General features: G+C 40.5%; 1 protein-coding gene across 4 annotated transcripts in view; it reads left to right on the top strand.

Moving 5' to 3' along the window:
• PLCE1 (phospholipase C epsilon 1) overlaps positions 1 to 18,908 on the top strand; it is a 333,975-nt gene that overhangs the window by 124,942 nt on the left and 190,125 nt on the right. For all 4 annotated transcript variants that reach the window (XM_079138532.1, XM_079138533.1, XM_079138530.1 and 1 more), the window contains exon 3: positions 1,166 to 1,454. In XM_079138532.1, coding sequence (XP_078994658.1) covers positions 1,166 to 1,454 — 289 coding nt within the window. The remainder of the gene's footprint in view (positions 1 to 1,165; positions 1,455 to 18,908) is intronic.

The following is an 18,908-nucleotide window of genomic DNA, read 5'->3' as shown; positions in this document are numbered from 1 at the left end:
ATAGCATCCACACGGATTTTGCACCCAGTGGCCTTTGCAGGAAGGTTGTTTCAGAATTTGGCCCAAACCATGCCACTTTTCCCATGGCTCTGAGTTACCTTTCACCAAATTCTTCTGGTTTTGTTTGGTTTGCTGCCAGGAGCCACCGTGTCCTTTTTTTGCTTTGTACACAGAGCACATCTTTTGCCCAGGTTGAATTCACTTTCACCTCTAGCATAAACACCTTCAACTTTAAGAAGAACTGTGTGCTCCACTTGATTTCAGAGACCCTGATTATAGCTAGCCAAAATGTCCTTGCACTACAGTCATCCACATATTTGCTTTTTTTGAAGCCCTGTTCCCAGCAGCCCTTCACAGGCTCCAAGACGACAGAAACAGAAATGTCTGCCCTTGTGTGTCTCAACACAGTGCCTTGTAGGGAACAGTTCATCAGGTTGAACAACTGCCTTAGAATGAACAGGGGCATGATGGGGATCTGTCCCAACAGTGTAGTCCTCTTGAGATTATTCTTGGTGAGTTCAAGCCATCAAGAGAGATGAAATCAGGAGAGTGACAGAGACAGGGCAGAAAGAGTGGGCAGGAGCTGTCAACTCTTTAGATGTGGGAGATGAAGAAGGAGGAAGAGAAAAAAAGGTTCAAAGAGTGCCCTCAGCTGATGAAGGATGATTATGTCTGAGAGTGAAATGGAGAGGTTCTCCTTCCCTGTGACCCTCTTGTCCTCACATCAGTTTGAGCATGAAGCAGAGATTCCTCATGAATATCAGCTTGAAGTGTTTTGTGGAGGCAGATAGGCATGAGACAGTCATTCAGGATAGTCCTCAAGGACAAGAAGGAAAAGTTTGCCCTTGTTTCTTTATAGAAGAGCTTTGCTGTCCTATGGAGAAGAAATTTGAGCTGAATGTATTTTTGGTTGGTACAACTTTAAGTGCTCTGTTTGATAGCAGAGTTGTTTGAATGGCCTATTTCATAACTACACATAGCTTTTCCAAATAAATGGTGTCTGTAGAATGTTCAGGTTAATGCATGAGTCCAGTGCTCAAGAGTGTTTGCACTTACAGCGACTGAGCCTTCTTTCTTAATAAGTCATCTTGGCATTTTGTCAACAAGTTAATTTGCTTTTCTAAGAAACTAGATTAATACTTCCTGTGCTTTGTGCTATTCACAGATCTACAATGAAGTGAGAAGAGGAGAAGAAACAGAAGAAACAGTTGGATCTCTTCTCCATTTCTTACCAAAGCTCCCAGTCTCCGAGACAGTCCATGGAAGGATTAGCATTGGTCTGTGCTTAAAGCAATGTGTCCAAGACACTGTGTGTGAATACCGTGCCACCCTCCAAAGGACTTCCATAGCTCAGTACATCACCGGTTCTCTCCTAGAGGCAACCACGTCTTTAGGAGCAAGAAGTGGCCTTCTCAGTACTTTTGGAGGATCCACTGGACGAATGATGCTGAAAGGTAATGTCTGAAATTTCACTTTTAAATTTTCACCTTTCCTTTAGAGAAGAATCTAAGATAACATTAGGTCACTCCTGATGGAAAATTGAGTTCACATATCAACAACTCTAAGTGAAAGTGACTGCTTTGAGAGAATACAAAAAGGTAGTCCTTTATTAAAATCCTTTAAGGTATAAACCCTCCAGGAGTAAGCCTTAAGATTTTTAAATTCCTTTTTCAAAAGAAGTAAATGGTTAAAATTCTACCTTTAATTAAAAAAAAAAAAATTCAGGCAGTTGGTTTTTCCTAGTGGTAGTATTTGACAGATCTCAATTACTATGACAAGATGATAGTAAACAAATATGGTCATGTGGTCACATTGAAAACCAGCAGTGACTGGACAGAGTGAGGTATACTCTCCTTCATGCACAGAATCAATAGGTTCCTGTTGACCAAAAAAGCCAAGGACCATCTTCCATGACTGCCACATTAAGGGACAAGATAGGCAGGCACAGTTCTAAAAGATGAGAGCCAATGGAAAATGGGGTCACTCAACATCTGAACTTCCCTGCTACTTCCCACGAGTGGCAGACAGGCAGGTCAGAAATGGCAATACACTAAAGAACCTCAGAGACTCGTTCATTGCATAACTGCCACAAGCCACTTGGCAGTGTTCCCTGGCAGGAAGTTACCAGCAAGACAGAGACCATGCAGAGCTGTGTTCCACTTCCTGGGGGCTGCCAAGAACTCCAGCTGATATCTGGCCATTTCTCTTGCTCAAGCAGAGTAGCTGTGGTCCCTTCACAGTGACCCCTGAGACACCAGGCTGGCAGACCAGCGACCTTCCTCCTTAATCCTTAGTCTCCCCCATGCATCTCCACACACACCCCAGGCAGGTTTAAGAAAACAGCACCATGTCCCTGTTAGGTCCATGTTGACTTGTTTTCTGGAATCACTTTAACTTCTAGGGATCAGTTTTAAATGATGAATGAAGAAAAACATACAATGTGAGAATATTAATCCAAAAGACTAATAAAGAGAAACTTGATTTCCTAGAAAGGGTGATGCCCTGGGAAGAGAAAAAAAAAAAAAACACAATTCCTGCCCTCGTGGACCTTGTAGTCTCTAGGTAGTAAGCATTTTCCCTATGCACAGGATGCAAGGTCTCTCCACTCTGATGTGGTCCCAACAGAAGAGCAGGCTTGCATTCTCTATCAGTACTGTTCCCAGGAAGTTGAGTTGAGATTAGCATGTGGAATTGGCATTACTAGGCTGCATGTGACTATATGCTAGGATCTCATCCTGTGACTTCACCAACCTGTGCTTATTCGATACACCCTCCGCCCAGCACAGTGCAGGTGCTGTGGGAGATCCTGTTGAAGTATTAAGTTGACTGCTGGCCCATGTATCTGTTACCCTGATAGTAACTTGATCTTGATTTCTATTTGTACTTCCCTGTTCAGTATAGAACCTCATAGATCAACATTCCTAGCATGGAAACTCACTGGACCAACAGCTAATGTGTGATCTTTCAATTGGCATTTTAAGACAGAGTCGTTGTTTTGTTTTGCTTTGTTTTTAATGTTCTGTTTTGCAGTTCCTTATTGATCTCTGTTTGTTTATTTGTTTGTTTGTTTTTCTTTTCTTGTGATGCTGGGGATTGAACCCAAGGCCTTTTTCTTTTGAGGCTTTAATGTTCTCCAATAAGCCTCTGTAAGCAGTTCCTGCTGAAATAACACAATTAGCTGGTTGCCTTCTGCCCTGGCCTTATTTCTATAGTTTCTGGACTGCTCTCTTAGAAACCATTTTCAACTTCAGTCCCCTCCCCCATGGGTTTTCAAAGTCTTTATGCGCTTTCATTAAAACGTTTCTTCAATATGCAGCAGGAAGAAAAAGGAACAACAACAAAAAAAATCATATGGGTTTTTCACCACACAAAAAGATGATGAGTTTATGAGGAAAAAGTATACATTAATTAGCTTGATTGAACCATTCCACAATGTATACATATGTCAAAACATCAGTTATAGGCAATAAACATACATAATTTTGTCTATTTTTAAAAATTAAAAGTTTTTAAATATTCAAATGGATCATCAAGTCACAGGGTGTTCACAGAATCTGTAGAATCAGCATTTGGGCTAGTGGGTGTTGAGCTCTCTGATGGTCAGATACTCCACTAGGGGATCTGGAGTAGAGTTGGCTGCCACGGTTTGGTTGGCTACTTTTTATTGTTCGGGTGTCCTGTGTCATAAATTGGTCAACGACTTTGAGTTTTGAATTAGGAAGCATTTAATACAGTCTCTAGTTTATAACTGGGTTGTGTTCTAGATGTTCACTTCTCAAAATCTGGGTGGACCTTAGAACATATTCCTAGAGAAGCAACAGTATTAAAGGTGACTGAGTTCACCAGACTCTAGTTCTTAAAAGACTCTTTTACCAAAAACATAGTTGAAAATCTATACCCTTTAGAATAAAGAAAACAATAATAGAAAAACACTATTATAGAGATACTGAGATTCAGCCTCCAGGAAGAAAGCAGAATTAAAAGATGTGTCTTGTTGACTAGGAATAATTTCAATTAAGGCAAGTGAAGAGTTAACTTAAAACTTCTATGGAGACTTTGAAAAGAACTTTCAGCCATTTCTGAGATTTTAGACGTTGGCAGCTGTAGTCCTTTGTTGTGGTTAATTACCCTTCAAAGCTCAGACCTCTATGAGAGAATCAGAAAATTATCCCAATAATTTTTTCCTTAAAAAAATGGAATGCTTATAAATGAAATGAAGAAGGACAGAAGGAGTCAGCGCAGAGTTTTAAAAAATTTTCCCAGAGAGGAAGGGAAAGAAAGAAGGTCAAAGAATGCCCTCTTCCATGGGAGAAATTATATTCAAAGTCCACTAAGTAGAATTGGGAAAGGTAGAAAGAAAGGAGGGAGACAAAGACAAATTCTTATGATTCCCTTGCATGAGGCACTTGGAGTACTCAAAACCAGAGAGACAGAAAGCCAAGTAGTGTTAGCAGGGCTGGGGTAAAGTGGGAATGGAAATTTGTGTGTAAGGGGTACAGAGTTTCTGTTTTGTAAGAGTTATGGACAAGGATGGTGGCACAACAGCGTGAATGTACTCAATACCCGTGAGCTGAGCACTTAATGTTAGGATGCTCAATTTTATTTTGTGTTTATTTTATCACAATAAAAGATAATTTAAAGGAAGGGCAATGCTCTGTAGGTCTTTCGCCCCAGGTCTATCATGAGGTTAAAAGGACCTGGGAACGTGTCCCCCAGAGATAGTTATAATCACCAGTGGGAATCACAGCAGCTTGCAATTGAAAACAGGGGAAGAGGACATGCAGCCTGTCAATCATTGTTCCCAGGGCAGGAGCTGGTACCTGAAGTCTTGGTTGCCCAGCGTTCTGCTACAACGTAGCTTTACCAGAGTCTGTGGGATGGCACAGAAAGCTGACAGTCAGAGCCCAAACATGCCTGGTTTCCTGTGTTTATGGACACTGAGGATGGATGTCCATTCAGTTCAAAGTTTCCCAAGTTGAGAAAGGCATTTTCTGATATGAAGTATTGATCAGTCAGGGTGTACCCTTGATTATAATGGCATGTTGTATCAAAAGAGAAAAGTGAAAGCTCATACCACCCTGTCAAGGGCTTCCATTAGTTTGGTATAGATAAGCTCTTTCTATTTCCTTTTTCCTTTCCTCATTAACCTTGTTAGAATCTCAAGGCTAACACTACACCACAATGGCAGTCAAATTAATCATTGACTTCAATAATCAAGAAGAAGCAAGATAAAGTAAACAGGGAGAGGAAAAAGGGATAAGTCATAGTGATAGAGCACCCTGAAATAGCAAGATCAGAAAAATAATAAGGTAATTTTTCAAATAATCCAGCTAAATATTCTCAAATGTGTACATGGTGTATATGGTGTCAACTGTAGATTTAGTGCATTAAACATGAATTTTCCCTCTCACATTGTTGCTGAGTCAAGTTTGTCAATTAAGGGATTACATATTACATATAACCAGGACAAAGCTTTGTTATCCATATTTAAATTATGAGGTGAAAAAGAAAATTCCACTGTTCATTTTTAACAAGTTTGATTGTATGCATGTATGTGCAGAAAAGTTATTGGTCATATATAGGCTAAAAATGGAACATTAATGTTCCAAAATAAAACATGTCTTAGAGATTTAATATTCTCATTTTGAAAATGGGGAATATTTTATTTCTGGTAGAAAAGTCTGATAAATTTTCAACTTACTTTTCTTTCACTGTAATAAGTATATCCTATTTGTGTCTGTTTCTAAAGCTACTCACTTTGAATATAAAAACTAGAAATCATAGTAGGAATATACATACTCACATTCAAAATGCATGACCATACCTCGTAAATAATTTAGTTCATAACAGCTGCCTTAGTTGACTTCCTCATAATCAAAACAATTACCCTTTACATGCCTACCAGGCAGGGAAGGCATGTGCATAGTTCTAATTCCAAGAGTTAAGTTTATTTAAAGAATATCCTGACTTATTAGTTTTGTCACATTGAAATTTGGGGTGGGGGGGCGTTCAAAGTATGCGTGAATGTAGTATTGGGTGTGTTTCTGTACCAATTAATCATTGAAGAAACAGTCACTAGCTGGCCATCCTGGCCTAGTGCTTTGTCACCTATGGGAAGGACACTAAAGATCACATCTGGAAGTTCTCAACTTATAAAATAGTGTTTCTCATTCCAGAAAAAAAGTGTAATGTTAGACTTCAAATCTACTGAAGTAGCCCTGAACCACCTAAGAGAATCCATAAAGTGTTCAACTAGTGAGTTGAAGGTGGCACCAGTGGGTCCTGGATTCAGGAACTTTGGTGGGCACAGAACAAAGGCTGTCTGCCTTGGGACCGCTGGTGGTCAGGTGTCATCCAGGAGTATGTCAGACTCAGAATATGACTTCATACCAGCTATAATCCAGGAATGTCACTGTGACTCCATGCCCAGTTCTGACCTAAACATGGCATTCTGTGCCAAGGTGTGAATGGATCTATCTGATTGAATTCAATACTTTCATTTGCCTTAATTTTGCTCCCAGAAACAAGTTTACGAAAAGAAAACATTCTGTCCTAAAATTCAGCAAATGGTGACACAGAATGGAGGGAGCGATATAGGGAAATAAATCAGATGATTAAGGGTTGGTTACATCCTAATCAGGGAATTCAGAAAGATGATTGGTGAGGACAGTATGCCAGACAGACACTCAGAGATTCAAATAAAAATGTCAAGTCCTGGTTACATATTCCAGAAATCATTTACAAGATAGTTATTTGAACTATAGTTATCTGCTATGCCCAGATCTAATCTAACAGTGATTACACTCCAAGGTTTTGCCTCAAACTTGCTGAATATTGAAAGGGAAAAATAGTCAGTGTTGCTAATTAAATACCCTACAAAAAATAAACTGGAGTAAGAAATTGTGTTTATCCTGAAAGAGGCAGATTTAATCAGAGAAGGAAAAGAGCAGCTAGATTGCCATGGAGGAGTCAAGAAGGACATTTGAGTTAGGGGGTGAAGAGAAAAGTTTAAGAATAATATTTAAAGCTGGAAATATTACCAATAGAAAAACAAAACTAAAACATATGAATTGCAGTCATTGGACAAATGGACTAAATTCCTCATCTTCCATCAAGGTGATTGAAAACATTCTTCTTAAAGGGAGTGTATAAAATAATAGGGAAGTAAACATTTTTTAGACTAAGGAAATGACTGCCAAGAATAGGTTCAGAAACATGCAGAGTGGTTTCCTCCAAGACCATTCTCCTGCTGTCTTCTACCTGTCTACACTGTTGCAACTTAAGTTGATTTAATTTCCATGTGTGCATTTGAAGCCCATGTGAGGTTCTGATGAATTTAAGATCCTCATTTCCAATGCTCTTCTTGTCAGCAGCCATAATGAAAGCTATTCCGGCCTCATACTCTAATGAAAACAGGGCAGAAGAAAGAAAAGCCTGGTTTTGTTAAAATAAGTGGGGTGTGGGTCTCAATGAATAAGACCAGTGTAATTTTAGGCTTTCTTTGTCCTGTTGAGAATGTCAGTCTCTGAGTTACTTTATGATTAAAAGAAATCCAACATGAACATCATTGTGTCTTGAATTCAAAACTGTGTTATCTTGAACAGGTGACTTTACTTCTCCAAGCTTCAATTTCTGCAGCTTAAAAATGAAAATAAAAGCAACAACTTCCTCTAGTTGTTCTGAAGGTTAAGTGTAAAAATGTGCATCAAGAATTTTGCATAGGACTGGAAGTATAACTCAGTAGTAGGGCAGTGGCACAAAGTCCTGGGTTTGATCCCCAGAAATGCAAACAAAAAAAACAAAAGAGAGAAAAAAGAACTTTGCATAATCTCTTATGTCATACTGGGGATGACAATGGTGGTAAATGATGATTGGTGGAACCCTTTATTATAGAAACCTGAAATGCCAGCGCTGCACTGTTCTTAATTCAGAGGCTCTGCTGTTAACTCAATCATAAGTGCACACAAGAAGGAAAAGCACCTTCTAGGTTTTCCTGGCTGTGGACCCAGAGCACTAGCAACTTATGGGATACCTGAGAGGTAGTGTCAAGTGGCTGGAAGCTGCTTCAATGTGACTTCTTGAGTTAGGTTTTCCTTAGTTCCCATGCATTAGGCCATTTTATTTATTTATTTATTTATTTATTTATTTATTTATTTAAGCAATATTTGTTGGACATCTACTGTGTGCCAAGATGTAGACAAGATGCAGTCTTTACTTTCAAGGAAAGGCGTGCTAATGAAGATGGGAAAATGAACATGCAATTTTAGGATGTTATAAATGTTATAGTTGAAATAAACACAGGATATATGAGCCCAGAGGGCCTGAACTGTCTTGAAATCCAGGGTTTCTAAAACCACATCAGACCCTAGAGAAGCATGTGCAGGTATTTAACAAGAGGGAACAAGCCCTGACCTAGAAGATCAAGCTTCTGTTTTCCTACTTGATTCTCTGATAAAGTTCTCTCTATTCCCCCCAGAGTAGAAAAGATGCCAAGTGTTCACTCCTGGAATTAGGAACCTTGTGTAAAATCTGTGATCAGTACAAAATTTAGTATGCAAGTTAAAATTTGTACAATTTTATGAAGATGGATTACTCATTATGATAAAATTAAATGAGTTTTTTTTTTTTCAAGGCATGAAACTAATCCTTTTCAGTGTTTCTAAACTGTTTATTGTTTTGAAGGGCTAAAACTCCTTTAAGTGAGCTATGAAAATTCTTGTCCATGGGAACATTTATAGAACATAATGGAATTTGCTTATAATCTGTTTATAATAACATGTGGGTCAGTAGCAAAATATTTAAGAGGAAAAAAAGAGAAGATCTCAAGATAGTCTGAGTCATTTTTCAAACCTCTGTTGGAATTGAGTCTTCAAGAAATAATAAAGAAACTAGTAGTGCAGTTAAAGTAGTAAAAGGACATTTTAAAGAATGCCTTGTTTTCAATTAACTTAATTCTAATACTATATTTTACCATCTTTATGAAAGTCTAAATATTTTGTCAAGTGGAAATACGTATTTGGTATTTTAAGTCTTTTTAACTTAGCAGTTCATCATGACAACAAACTTTCTTAGAAAATGTTTTGCATAATATTTATTTTTATAAGTGATTCCATAGAAGCCTGAATAAAGGGATGCTTCAGTGCTTCTGAGGCTTTTCCTGCAAATTTTAGTCACCAGAAATACCCTGGGTAGCAATGTTGTGTGTTTTCCCCTGTTAGTACCCAGAGTTACATTTTTGCATTCATAAGCAAGCAACTAAAATCCATTTCAAGCAGGTATTATTGTAGGTGATCTGGGAATACAAGGGGGAACCCAGAGCACAAAAAGTTTCAGAGATTCTGCAAACTCACAGATTCTAGGCTGGTGAACTGCCAAGTCTAGAACCAAAATCTTTCACTGGGGTTTACCAGCTAGTACAGACAAAGTCAGCATTTGATCCTAAGCCTGTCTGACTCCCAAACCCATGTTCTTAACCACCAGAAAACTTTCCAGATTGTCCCCACTCAGGAATCCTGTGTCTTACACCAGGATGTGTGTTTGTGTATGTGCACATACATACAATACAACACGGAAGCTCAAATTTGAACTCAGTTCCATCTAACTACAAAAGCAATTATTTTCCCATATGCCCACTATCTTCTTGCCCTAGAGACCTACAAAGACTTCAGAAATCTTGGGGAAGTAATGTGCTTCCATTCTTTCATGAGAGTGGTTGGGCGTCTTCTACTTACAGCTGCAGAGTTGTAGCACAGAGTCAATCAAATGGGAGAAGCAGCAGTTCCTGTTAACTAATGGGCCAAGTTCATGCATTCCACTCTGCAAAAGTAGCCACACAGTGCCTGGGCCATGCATGAAGAGAGCTCAGAAAATATTTGTTGAGACAATGAATGAATACATGAATAGGAGCACAAAACTCCAGGCTAACACACAATTCCCTGTACTAAAACCAGAAACATTTGAAACATCTGCATTGTCCTGTGAGTGTTACCAACATTAAAAAAGTTAATTCATCCACAGTGGCCATTTTTTTAAGTATTATTTGCAAAGTCACTTGAACTGATCTCAGCCCTGCCCAGTGTGTGACTGAAGATAGGTGGCATAGGTAGACACACACCTTTGATCTTCATTGGCCTCTGCCCAATTATGTGTTATTAATTGACCACAATGAGGCAGATCGCCATGGAAGGATAGCTCTCTCATCTGCTTCTATGGACATCCTAAATGTCCTAAGTGTCCAAGTGTCCCGGGCCACTTGGCAAGTGTTCCTGAGGGTCTCATCTCTATAAATTGTCGAGAAAAGGAAAATAAGGAAGAAGGTGATCCCAGTCTCTACATCAACCCTGCTTCACAGGTCTGGGGTCTCTTCCCTGAACAAAAAGTTAGGGATCCACTCTGCAGCCCTCAAACCAGAAAAGATTTGGGGAAAACCCTCTTCCTGGGGTTATCACACCCCAGCCTGTCAAAGAGAAGCCACCGATGGGAAAATGGGAATTCACATATTTCATAAATACTTATGAATAGCTATAATATCAGGGATCAGGAGTAGAAGAGACATTGTCCCTACCCACATGGATCTTAAATACCAGGAGGGAATCGAGCAATCACAAAATGAATGGCAAACTGAACTGTGATACATGCTACAGGGAAATGGACATGTCTTTGTGAGATTTGACCAGGCAGAGAAGTCTGCCCTGAAACAGTGACGTTCAAGCTGGTGGATAATTGTCCAATCCATGATAACTAAGAGGAGAGAGGAGCTGGAATAGCGTGGGGGCAGAAGTGATTGTGTGTGCACAGACCCAGTGGCTGCAGGGAGCACGCAAAGTTGAGGTTTCAGTGGAGAATAGGGAGCTGGAAGGTTCATTATGCCAAGAAAGTCCAGAGGAGTCAGGACAGCAAACACCAACGTGTATTGGATGCTCACTGTGTGCCAGGCACTGTGACAAGTGTTTTTAAATTACCTAATTTAAGCCTCATATTTTTACATATCAATAAACTGAGGCACAGAGAGGCAAAACAAATTCCCAGACAGTGCAGTCTCTTTAAGAGTTCCAGAAGATGTCAAAGCCATCAGAAGGTGTCAAGCAGTAAGGCGTATGTTTCAGAAGGATGGTTCATATCCAGATAAAGCAGAGATGCCCTCCTGCTCAGCTCTTTCCAATTCTCTTTGCCCCCCAAATAAAAATAGAACATTTGAAACGTCAGTGATTTGGAATCTGAAAATAAATGATAATTCAAAATGAAGACCTGAGATAGTATTAGTCAAAAACCACATAAACCATGTAATTGTTTTGGGAAAGTGGGGAAGGGAGGGTGTCTAATAAGCTTTCTCTCTGCTCTCTGGGAACTGTATTCCAAGAGGTTGGATGTAGAAGAGAAGCTTATGGTGTGGACCAGAAAGGGGATTAAGATGGGCCTGTAGGGACTACAAGTGGTCCCCTACCCCTTGCCAAACTCAGTTACTATGTTTTACTTGTGTCAGGGGAGCAAATTTTTTTCCTGATGGGCCAGATCCAGGCCATGTGTGTTTTTCTTTGACAACCGCAGTATTTTATAAAAATTGGGAAGTTTTGCATTAAGATGTAGACTTCTGGCTTCTCTGGCAGGCCTGGACCACCATCTCTCCTTGGCCCCACAGGCTGGCACTGACCCCGACTCACTGCTCAGATAAGATATATTAGCCCCATATCTGAGACATCCAGCCCCACCTCATTTTCCTACCTGCTTGGCCCTGCAGACACCTACATTTGGGAGCCCTTCGGTTACATTCTGAGATTCTCACAAGCTGTAGAGCACTTCAGTTCAGAGATTTAGGAGGCTGGCCAGCAAGTTGGGGCAAAGGGAGTCAGGTTGTAAACACATTGGGGTCGCCTTGGCACAAGCTGTGACTGGGGTCTTCCTGGAGATGTAGGAGATATTAGAGCCCCTACAGGCTCCTAAGCAGGTCGGATTTAGGAACATCAGACCCACAGTGGCATTTGAGGGCAAGAGCCTGGAGGGAGGAGAGGGCAGTTACAAACCTGAGTGATTATCCCTGGATTAGGAACTGGTGCACTCAAAAGAAAGGGCCAGAAGCCAGCATGAGCTCTCTTAGTTTTTGTTGGCACGATGTAGTGGTTGGAGAAAAAGGACTAGTCTTGAAAATTCAGCATCACTGGGAGAAAAATGAAATGCAATAAAAACTACAGTTGGTTAAGAATGGAGGCATTTTTACTATGACAGCACCATTGTAAAACATCTCCATGCTCATGCCAAGGGGTAGATGCTGCTCAGCCTCTCCCCTGAGTCAGGGCATCTGAGTGCCCTTGGAGCAGAGGCCTCAGCCAGAGCAGCAGGAGCAAGACCTCCTCCTTGGGGCTTACATAAAGCATAGATCTTGCCCAAATGTGGAAAACCTTTAGGGACGTTAAAATCATTAGGGATCCGTAGCCCTTACTTGAACCAAGCAGAACAAACAAACCCCTGCCCAAATTGGAACTCACTGGACGTCTTTCAGAGATATCCAAGGGGAAAGGCTACAGCCCTCAAGGGTCTTTGAGTCTTGTTTCGGCTGACCAGTCTGAGGGGACTTTACATGTGCTTCACTATGTTCTTTTTTGCAATATCTTAACACCTCAGTTGCAAGTCTACAGAGGGCTTGTGTCCTGAACCTACAATATACCTGATACTTTTTTTCTTTTTTTTTCCCTGCAAATGGGATGTTAGAGCCCAAGTTAGACCTATGGAAGTGTGTTACAAATTCAGGAACTGGGTTGGAAAAGTGCCAGAGAGTGTTCACATTTTCCATGGATCTTGGTAAGTTTCCAACCTCAATTTCTATTTTCAATGTCCTTTGTTACTTCTTCCAGCTTAATAGTTTAGATTTCCATACACATATCATAATATAACTTTGTGTTTTTCTCCCCATAACAGTTCAGAGGCATCTCTTTCAAACTCTTTTTTTTTTATTCCATTTTTTTAAATGGAAGAGGCAGATTAGGGAATTATGAATTCAATAAGTCATCACTTTAGTGCTTGCTGTGGGCTAGACAATATGCTGTTTGGAGACAGTAGAGGGAGCTGAATTGAAGCACAAAACAATACCCTAATTCTCCAATGTTTACAATCTGTATTAAAAGGTGAAGATGGACATTGAGATAGGAAACCAAGGCACAGAGCAGCTAGACGGTTACACCCATCACCCTAGATGTGATAAACCCAGAGCTCACAGAAGCATGATTCAAACTATTCTGGAGCTGAAATGGAATCCTTACCCTGACTCTGGTCCCCCTGCAGGAAGTGAGTGCAGTGCGACACTAGTGGAAAACAGTGCAGGGTGCCCACCATGGCCCTGTTCTAGGTAGGGACAAAAAAGTCAGAGGAAAGCACTGATCTTAACTCTAGGAACTGATGACTTCATTGACAGAGAGACATACAAGTCTCTCTACAATACAGTGGTTGTATTGTAGTGTGATACACACGAGACAAAGATTACTGATTAAGAATGTGGGGTTTTGTCAGGCACAGTGGCGCACACCTGTAATCCCAGTGGCTCCAGAGGCTGAGGCAGGAGGATCATGAGTTCAAAGTCAGCCTTAAGCAACTCAGTGAGACCCCCGTCTCTAAATAAGAAATACAAAAAAGGACTGGGGATGTGGCTCAGTGTTTAATTCCAGGTACCCCCTCCTCACCCCCCAAAAAAGAATGTGGGGTTTGATGCTAAAGCCAAATCCCAGACCCAAGCACATATACATTGCAAGATCTGGGGCAAGTTACTTGACTCTTTTCCTCCTGAGTTTCATCATCTTACTTGTAAAATGAACCAATTTAGATACTTGTCACAGAGAATTATAATGAGATAAAAATATGTGAATTAAAGAAGTGATTAGAACATTGTCAAAAAAAAAAAAAGTTGAGATGGAACAAAGAAGATACTCAGACATTGAAAGAACTGAAGCTCAGGAAGAAGGCCAACGGGGTCAGGTTTGGCAGGGGAGGGACTGTGGAGAATAGAGCTGGAGGGACACGCCGGTATGGGAACATCTGGAGCTGTGTTAGTCCCCAGGTCAAGGCAAACCTCAGGAGGACAGGGATCCAGGACAGCAGCTCTCCCTGGCTTTTGCCTTCAGGGATCACTTCTTCTGTCCACATTGACCCCTGACCACAATTTCAAGGTGTATTAGCCATGTTCAGCAACTCACTTGCCCTAGAAGATCCCTCTGGTCTTCCCATCCCACTTCTTCTCTAGCTTGACCATGAGATGTCTGAGGGGTTTTTAATCTTCCTTTCAAAAGAAAAAAAAGGGAAAGGGTGAAAGGAAGGGAGGGTAGGAGTAAGGAATAGAAGGGAAAGAGAAGGGGGAGGAAGAGGGAGGCACAGTTACACTGAAACAGACCAGTTCAGCGAAGCCCAGACTTATACACTGTCTATCAAAAGCAGGTCACAGATCAACCCCGCCGGTGTGTCTCATTTGTAGTACTTCCACTTCTCATTCTCTTCCTTGCTTTTGCCTCCAAATGTTTGGACTTAGAGAGATTAAACCTGCTGTCTGACAAAAGCCTTCTGGCATAACTGCCATGTCCCTTCCAGAACCCTCTGACCTCCCCATAGAGGGCTCCAGGCTTTTGATCCCTTATTCTCCATTTGTTCCACTCTACTTTGAGATTTCTAAACCTCAGCCCAGAAGGTTGGCTTCAAAAGCTTGTGGTAGTCAGTTCGCCCAGCCTACTTGAGTCTGTCTTTGAACCCTATTGATCTGAGCCAATCAGATTCACAGAAAATAGACTTCTAAACCCAAATACCACTTCCTAATTTCTGAGAGCTATGTGCAGCTCAGTCAGTACAAGTAATAGCACTGACAATATTACTATCATTTTTTGAATTGGGCACTAGATGAACATATACTGTTTTAAGTACTTTACCAATATTGATATTCTTGCAATTGGAAGTGTGGTCCTAGAACCAGCAAAAATCAAGTCAGAATCTGCCTTTTTTTTTTTTTTTTTTTTTTTAAGATAAAATCTCCAGATAAAGATTTAGGTTCGTTGGCTATGCCACTTACTCATACAACCTCAATCATCTTTCCTACCTTCTGTCCTTAATCCCTTTGTCATTTAGTTTCATGACCAACTTTAAATGCCCCAAACACTTTCCATCGATAATATGTTTGGGAACTCTCTTTGGTGCCTTAGGTCTGTAGTCAACAACTATAAAACCCACGCAGAAGGGATGCAAGGTTGGTTCAACATCAGGAAATCAATAAACGTAATTCACCATATTAATAGACTTAAAGTTAAGAATCACATGATTATTTCAATAGATGCAGAAAAAGCATTTGATAAAATACAGCACCCCTTCATGCTCAAAACACTAGAAAAAATAGGGATAGTGGGAACATTCCTTAACATTGTAAAGGCCATTTATGCTAAGCCCATGGCTAATATCATTCTAAATGGTGAAAAACTGAAAGCATTCCCCCTAAAAACTGGAACAAGGCAGGGATGCCCTCTTTCACCACTTCTATTCAACATCGTTCTTGAGACTCTGGCCAGAGCAATTAGACAAACCAAAGAAATTAAAGGGATACGAATTGGAAAAGAAGAACTCAAACTATCCCTGTTCGCTGATGACATGATTATATATTTAGAGGAACCTGGAAATTCCACCAGAAAACTCTTAGAACTCATAAGTGATTTCAGTAAAGTAGCAGGTTACAAGATCAATGCCCATAAATCCAACGCATTTTTATACATAAGTGATGAATCTTCAGAAAGAGAAATTAGGAAAACTACCCCATTCACAATAGCCTCGAAAAAAAATAAAATACTTGGGAATCAATCTCACAAAAGAGGTGAAAGACCTCTACAATGAGAACTATACAACACTAAAGAAAGAAATTAAAGAACACCTTAGAAGATGGAAAGATCTTCCATGTTCTTGGATAGGAAGAATTAATATTGTCAAAATGGCCATACTACCTAAAGTGCTATACAAATTCAATGCAATTCCAATTAAAATCCCAATGACGTACCTTACAGAAATAGAGCAAGCAATTATGAAATTCATCTGGAAGAATAAGAAACCCAGAATAGCTAAAGCAATCCTTAGCAGGAAGAGTGAAACAGGGGGTATTGCAATACCAGATCTTCAACTCTACTACAAAGCAATAGTAACAAAAACGGCATGGTATTGGTACCAAAATAGAAAGGTAGATCAATGGTACAGAATAGAGGACACGGACACAAACCCAAATAAATACAATTTTCTCATACTAGACAAAGGGGCCAAAAATATGCAATGGAGAAAAGATAGCCTCTTCAACAAATGGTGCTGGGAGAATTGGAAATCCATATGCAACAGAATGAAACTAAACCCATATCTCTCACCATGCACGAAACTAAACTCAAAATGGATTAAGGACCTCGGAATCAGACCAGAGACCCTGCAGATTATAGAAGAAAAAGTAGGTCCAATCTTCACCTTGTTGGTCTAGGACCAGACTTCCTTAACAGGACTCCCATAGCACAAGAAATAAAAGCTAGAATCAACCACTGGGATAGATTCAAACTAAAAAGCTTTCTCTCAGCAAAGGAAACTATCAGCAATGTGAAGAAAGAGCCTACAGAGTGGGAGAATATCTTTGCCAATCATACTTCAGATAGAGCACTAATCTCCAGAATCTATAAAGAACTCAAAAAACTCTACTCCAAGAATTCAAATAATCCAGTCAACAAATGGGCTAAGGAAATGAAGAGACACTTCACAGAAGAAGATCTACAAGCAATCAACAAACATATGGAAAAATGTTCAACATCTCTAGTAATAAGAGAAATGCAAATCAAAACCACCCTAAGATTCCATTCTCACCCCAATTAGAATGGCGATTATCAAGAATACGAGCAACAACAGGTGTTGGCGAGGATGTGGGGAGAAAGGTACACTCATACACTGCTGGTGGGGCTGCAAATTAGTGCAGCCACTCTGGAAAGCAGTGTGGAGATTCCTTAGAAAACTTGGAATGGACCCTTCATTTGACCCAGCTATCCCACTCCTTGGCCTATACCCAAAGGACTTAAAATCAGCATACTACAGAGATACAGCCACATCAATGTTCATAGCTGCTCAATTCACAATAGCCAGACTGTGGAACCAACCTAGATGCCCTTCAATTGATGAGTGGATAAAGAAACTGTGGTATATATATACAATGGAATATTACTCAGCCATAAAGAATGATAAAATTATGGCATTTGCAGGCAAATGGATGAAATTGGAGAATATCATCCAATAAGTGAGATAAGCCAATCTCAAAAAGCCAAAGGACGAATGATATCGCTAATAAGTGGAGGATGACACATAATGGGGAGGAGGGAGGGTTAGTGTTAGGTTAGAGTTAGGGTTAGGGAGGGGGGCAAGTATGGAGGAAGGAACTACTGTATAGAGGGTAAGAGGGGTGGGAGGTGTGGGGGGAAGGGAAAAAATAACAGAATGAATCAAACAACATTACTCTATGTAAATTTATGATTACACAAATGGTATGCCTTTACGCCATGTACAAACAGAGAAACAACATGTATCCCATTTGTTTACAATAAAAAAAAAAAAAAGAAAAACATTGAAAAAAAAAAAAAAAAAACCCACACAGAGTGGCCAGAGGGAGTTCTGGTTGATGATTGTTCCTTTAGAGGGAGCAGGGGCTAGCCAGATGGTACTTCGGGTGAAGAGATCACAGAGTAATTAGGTATGATCCACCAGCTGTCAGAAAATAATCTGCTGGAGCTGAGGTTGTGGCTCAGTGATAGAACACTTGCCTAGCCCGTGTGAGGCACTGGGTTCAATCCTCAGCACCACATAAAAATAAGTGAATAAAATAAAGGTATAAAAATACAATGACATTATAAAAAAGAAAGCAATCTCCTATATTTTTATATTTACATCTGTAAGGAAATCACCCTGAAAGAAATAATAGACCAATGAGTAAGTTGGACTTCAGTGAAGAGCCCACATCCTACGTGTGTCCATGACCCTCCCTTCTCCAACTCTCTCTCATGTGCTCAGTAAGCAAGTAAATGTGAATGCATGCCCAGTGACAACATGCTTGTAGTTCACGTGGAAGCACATGGACCTTTCCTTGGTGGCACAGCCTCTGTGTTAAGTGTTCCATGGACATTTTTTGTAATTCTCAATACAACCTAGTAATATGGAATTATGATCCCCATTTCAAAGATGAGAAAACTTGAGACTTTGAGGTCTTAAGTTAATACCTCTAACAAATTTCAGTTATTTAAAGAGATTGAGAAGAAGAAAGATAGCTGTTAGCTTTAAGCCCCTATGTTAGCCTGAACTGTTCTCTTCTGACCCACACTGGCCTGCTCACAAAACCAAGGCCCTGTGATTAGGCTTGGTAGGGTCCCTGTTTCACCAGGCTACTAGAGGCGTGCCAAAATACACATGGGATATTTGACCTGTGAGGGTATGTTGGTTTGCCCAGAGTGCTCTATTTGTCATAGAGCCCTGGACTCAGGGTTGCAGCCCTGGTTTGCAAGTGAGTGCTGGCAAGAGTGCAGCAGGGGAGTCAGCTCCAGGTGCAGGCAGCCTGAGCTATCCGTGTCCAACTTGAGGCCAACTTTTTTTTGTCAGTACTGCTCAGGACTCAAAGAGAGAAGCCAACAGCTGTCTTTCCACAACCTATGCTGTTTTATACCAAACTAGAGAGAAACTGACCGAGGAAGGAAATGTGAGGTCCTTCCCAGACTTGTGTAAACCGGGTTCGTTTTCTTTACACATTTCCCTGGGCTGGCCTCCATCCTTCTCCCACCTCCCACTGCCATCATGGACGTCATCTCACAGGGCCAAATGGCCTTTCTGATCCCCTGGACCTTGGCCTAGTGGAGGTTGCATAGGATTCTCTTGGTCTTTCACAGCACAAA

This window comes from Sciurus vulgaris (assembly GCF_902686455.1).
Source record: "Sciurus vulgaris genome assembly, chromosome: 4".
NCBI classification, from domain to species: Eukaryota; Metazoa; Chordata; class Mammalia; order Rodentia; family Sciuridae; genus Sciurus; species Sciurus vulgaris.
Note: the sequence above shows the minus strand (reverse complement) of the source record. Positions and strands in the feature narration are given on the sequence as shown.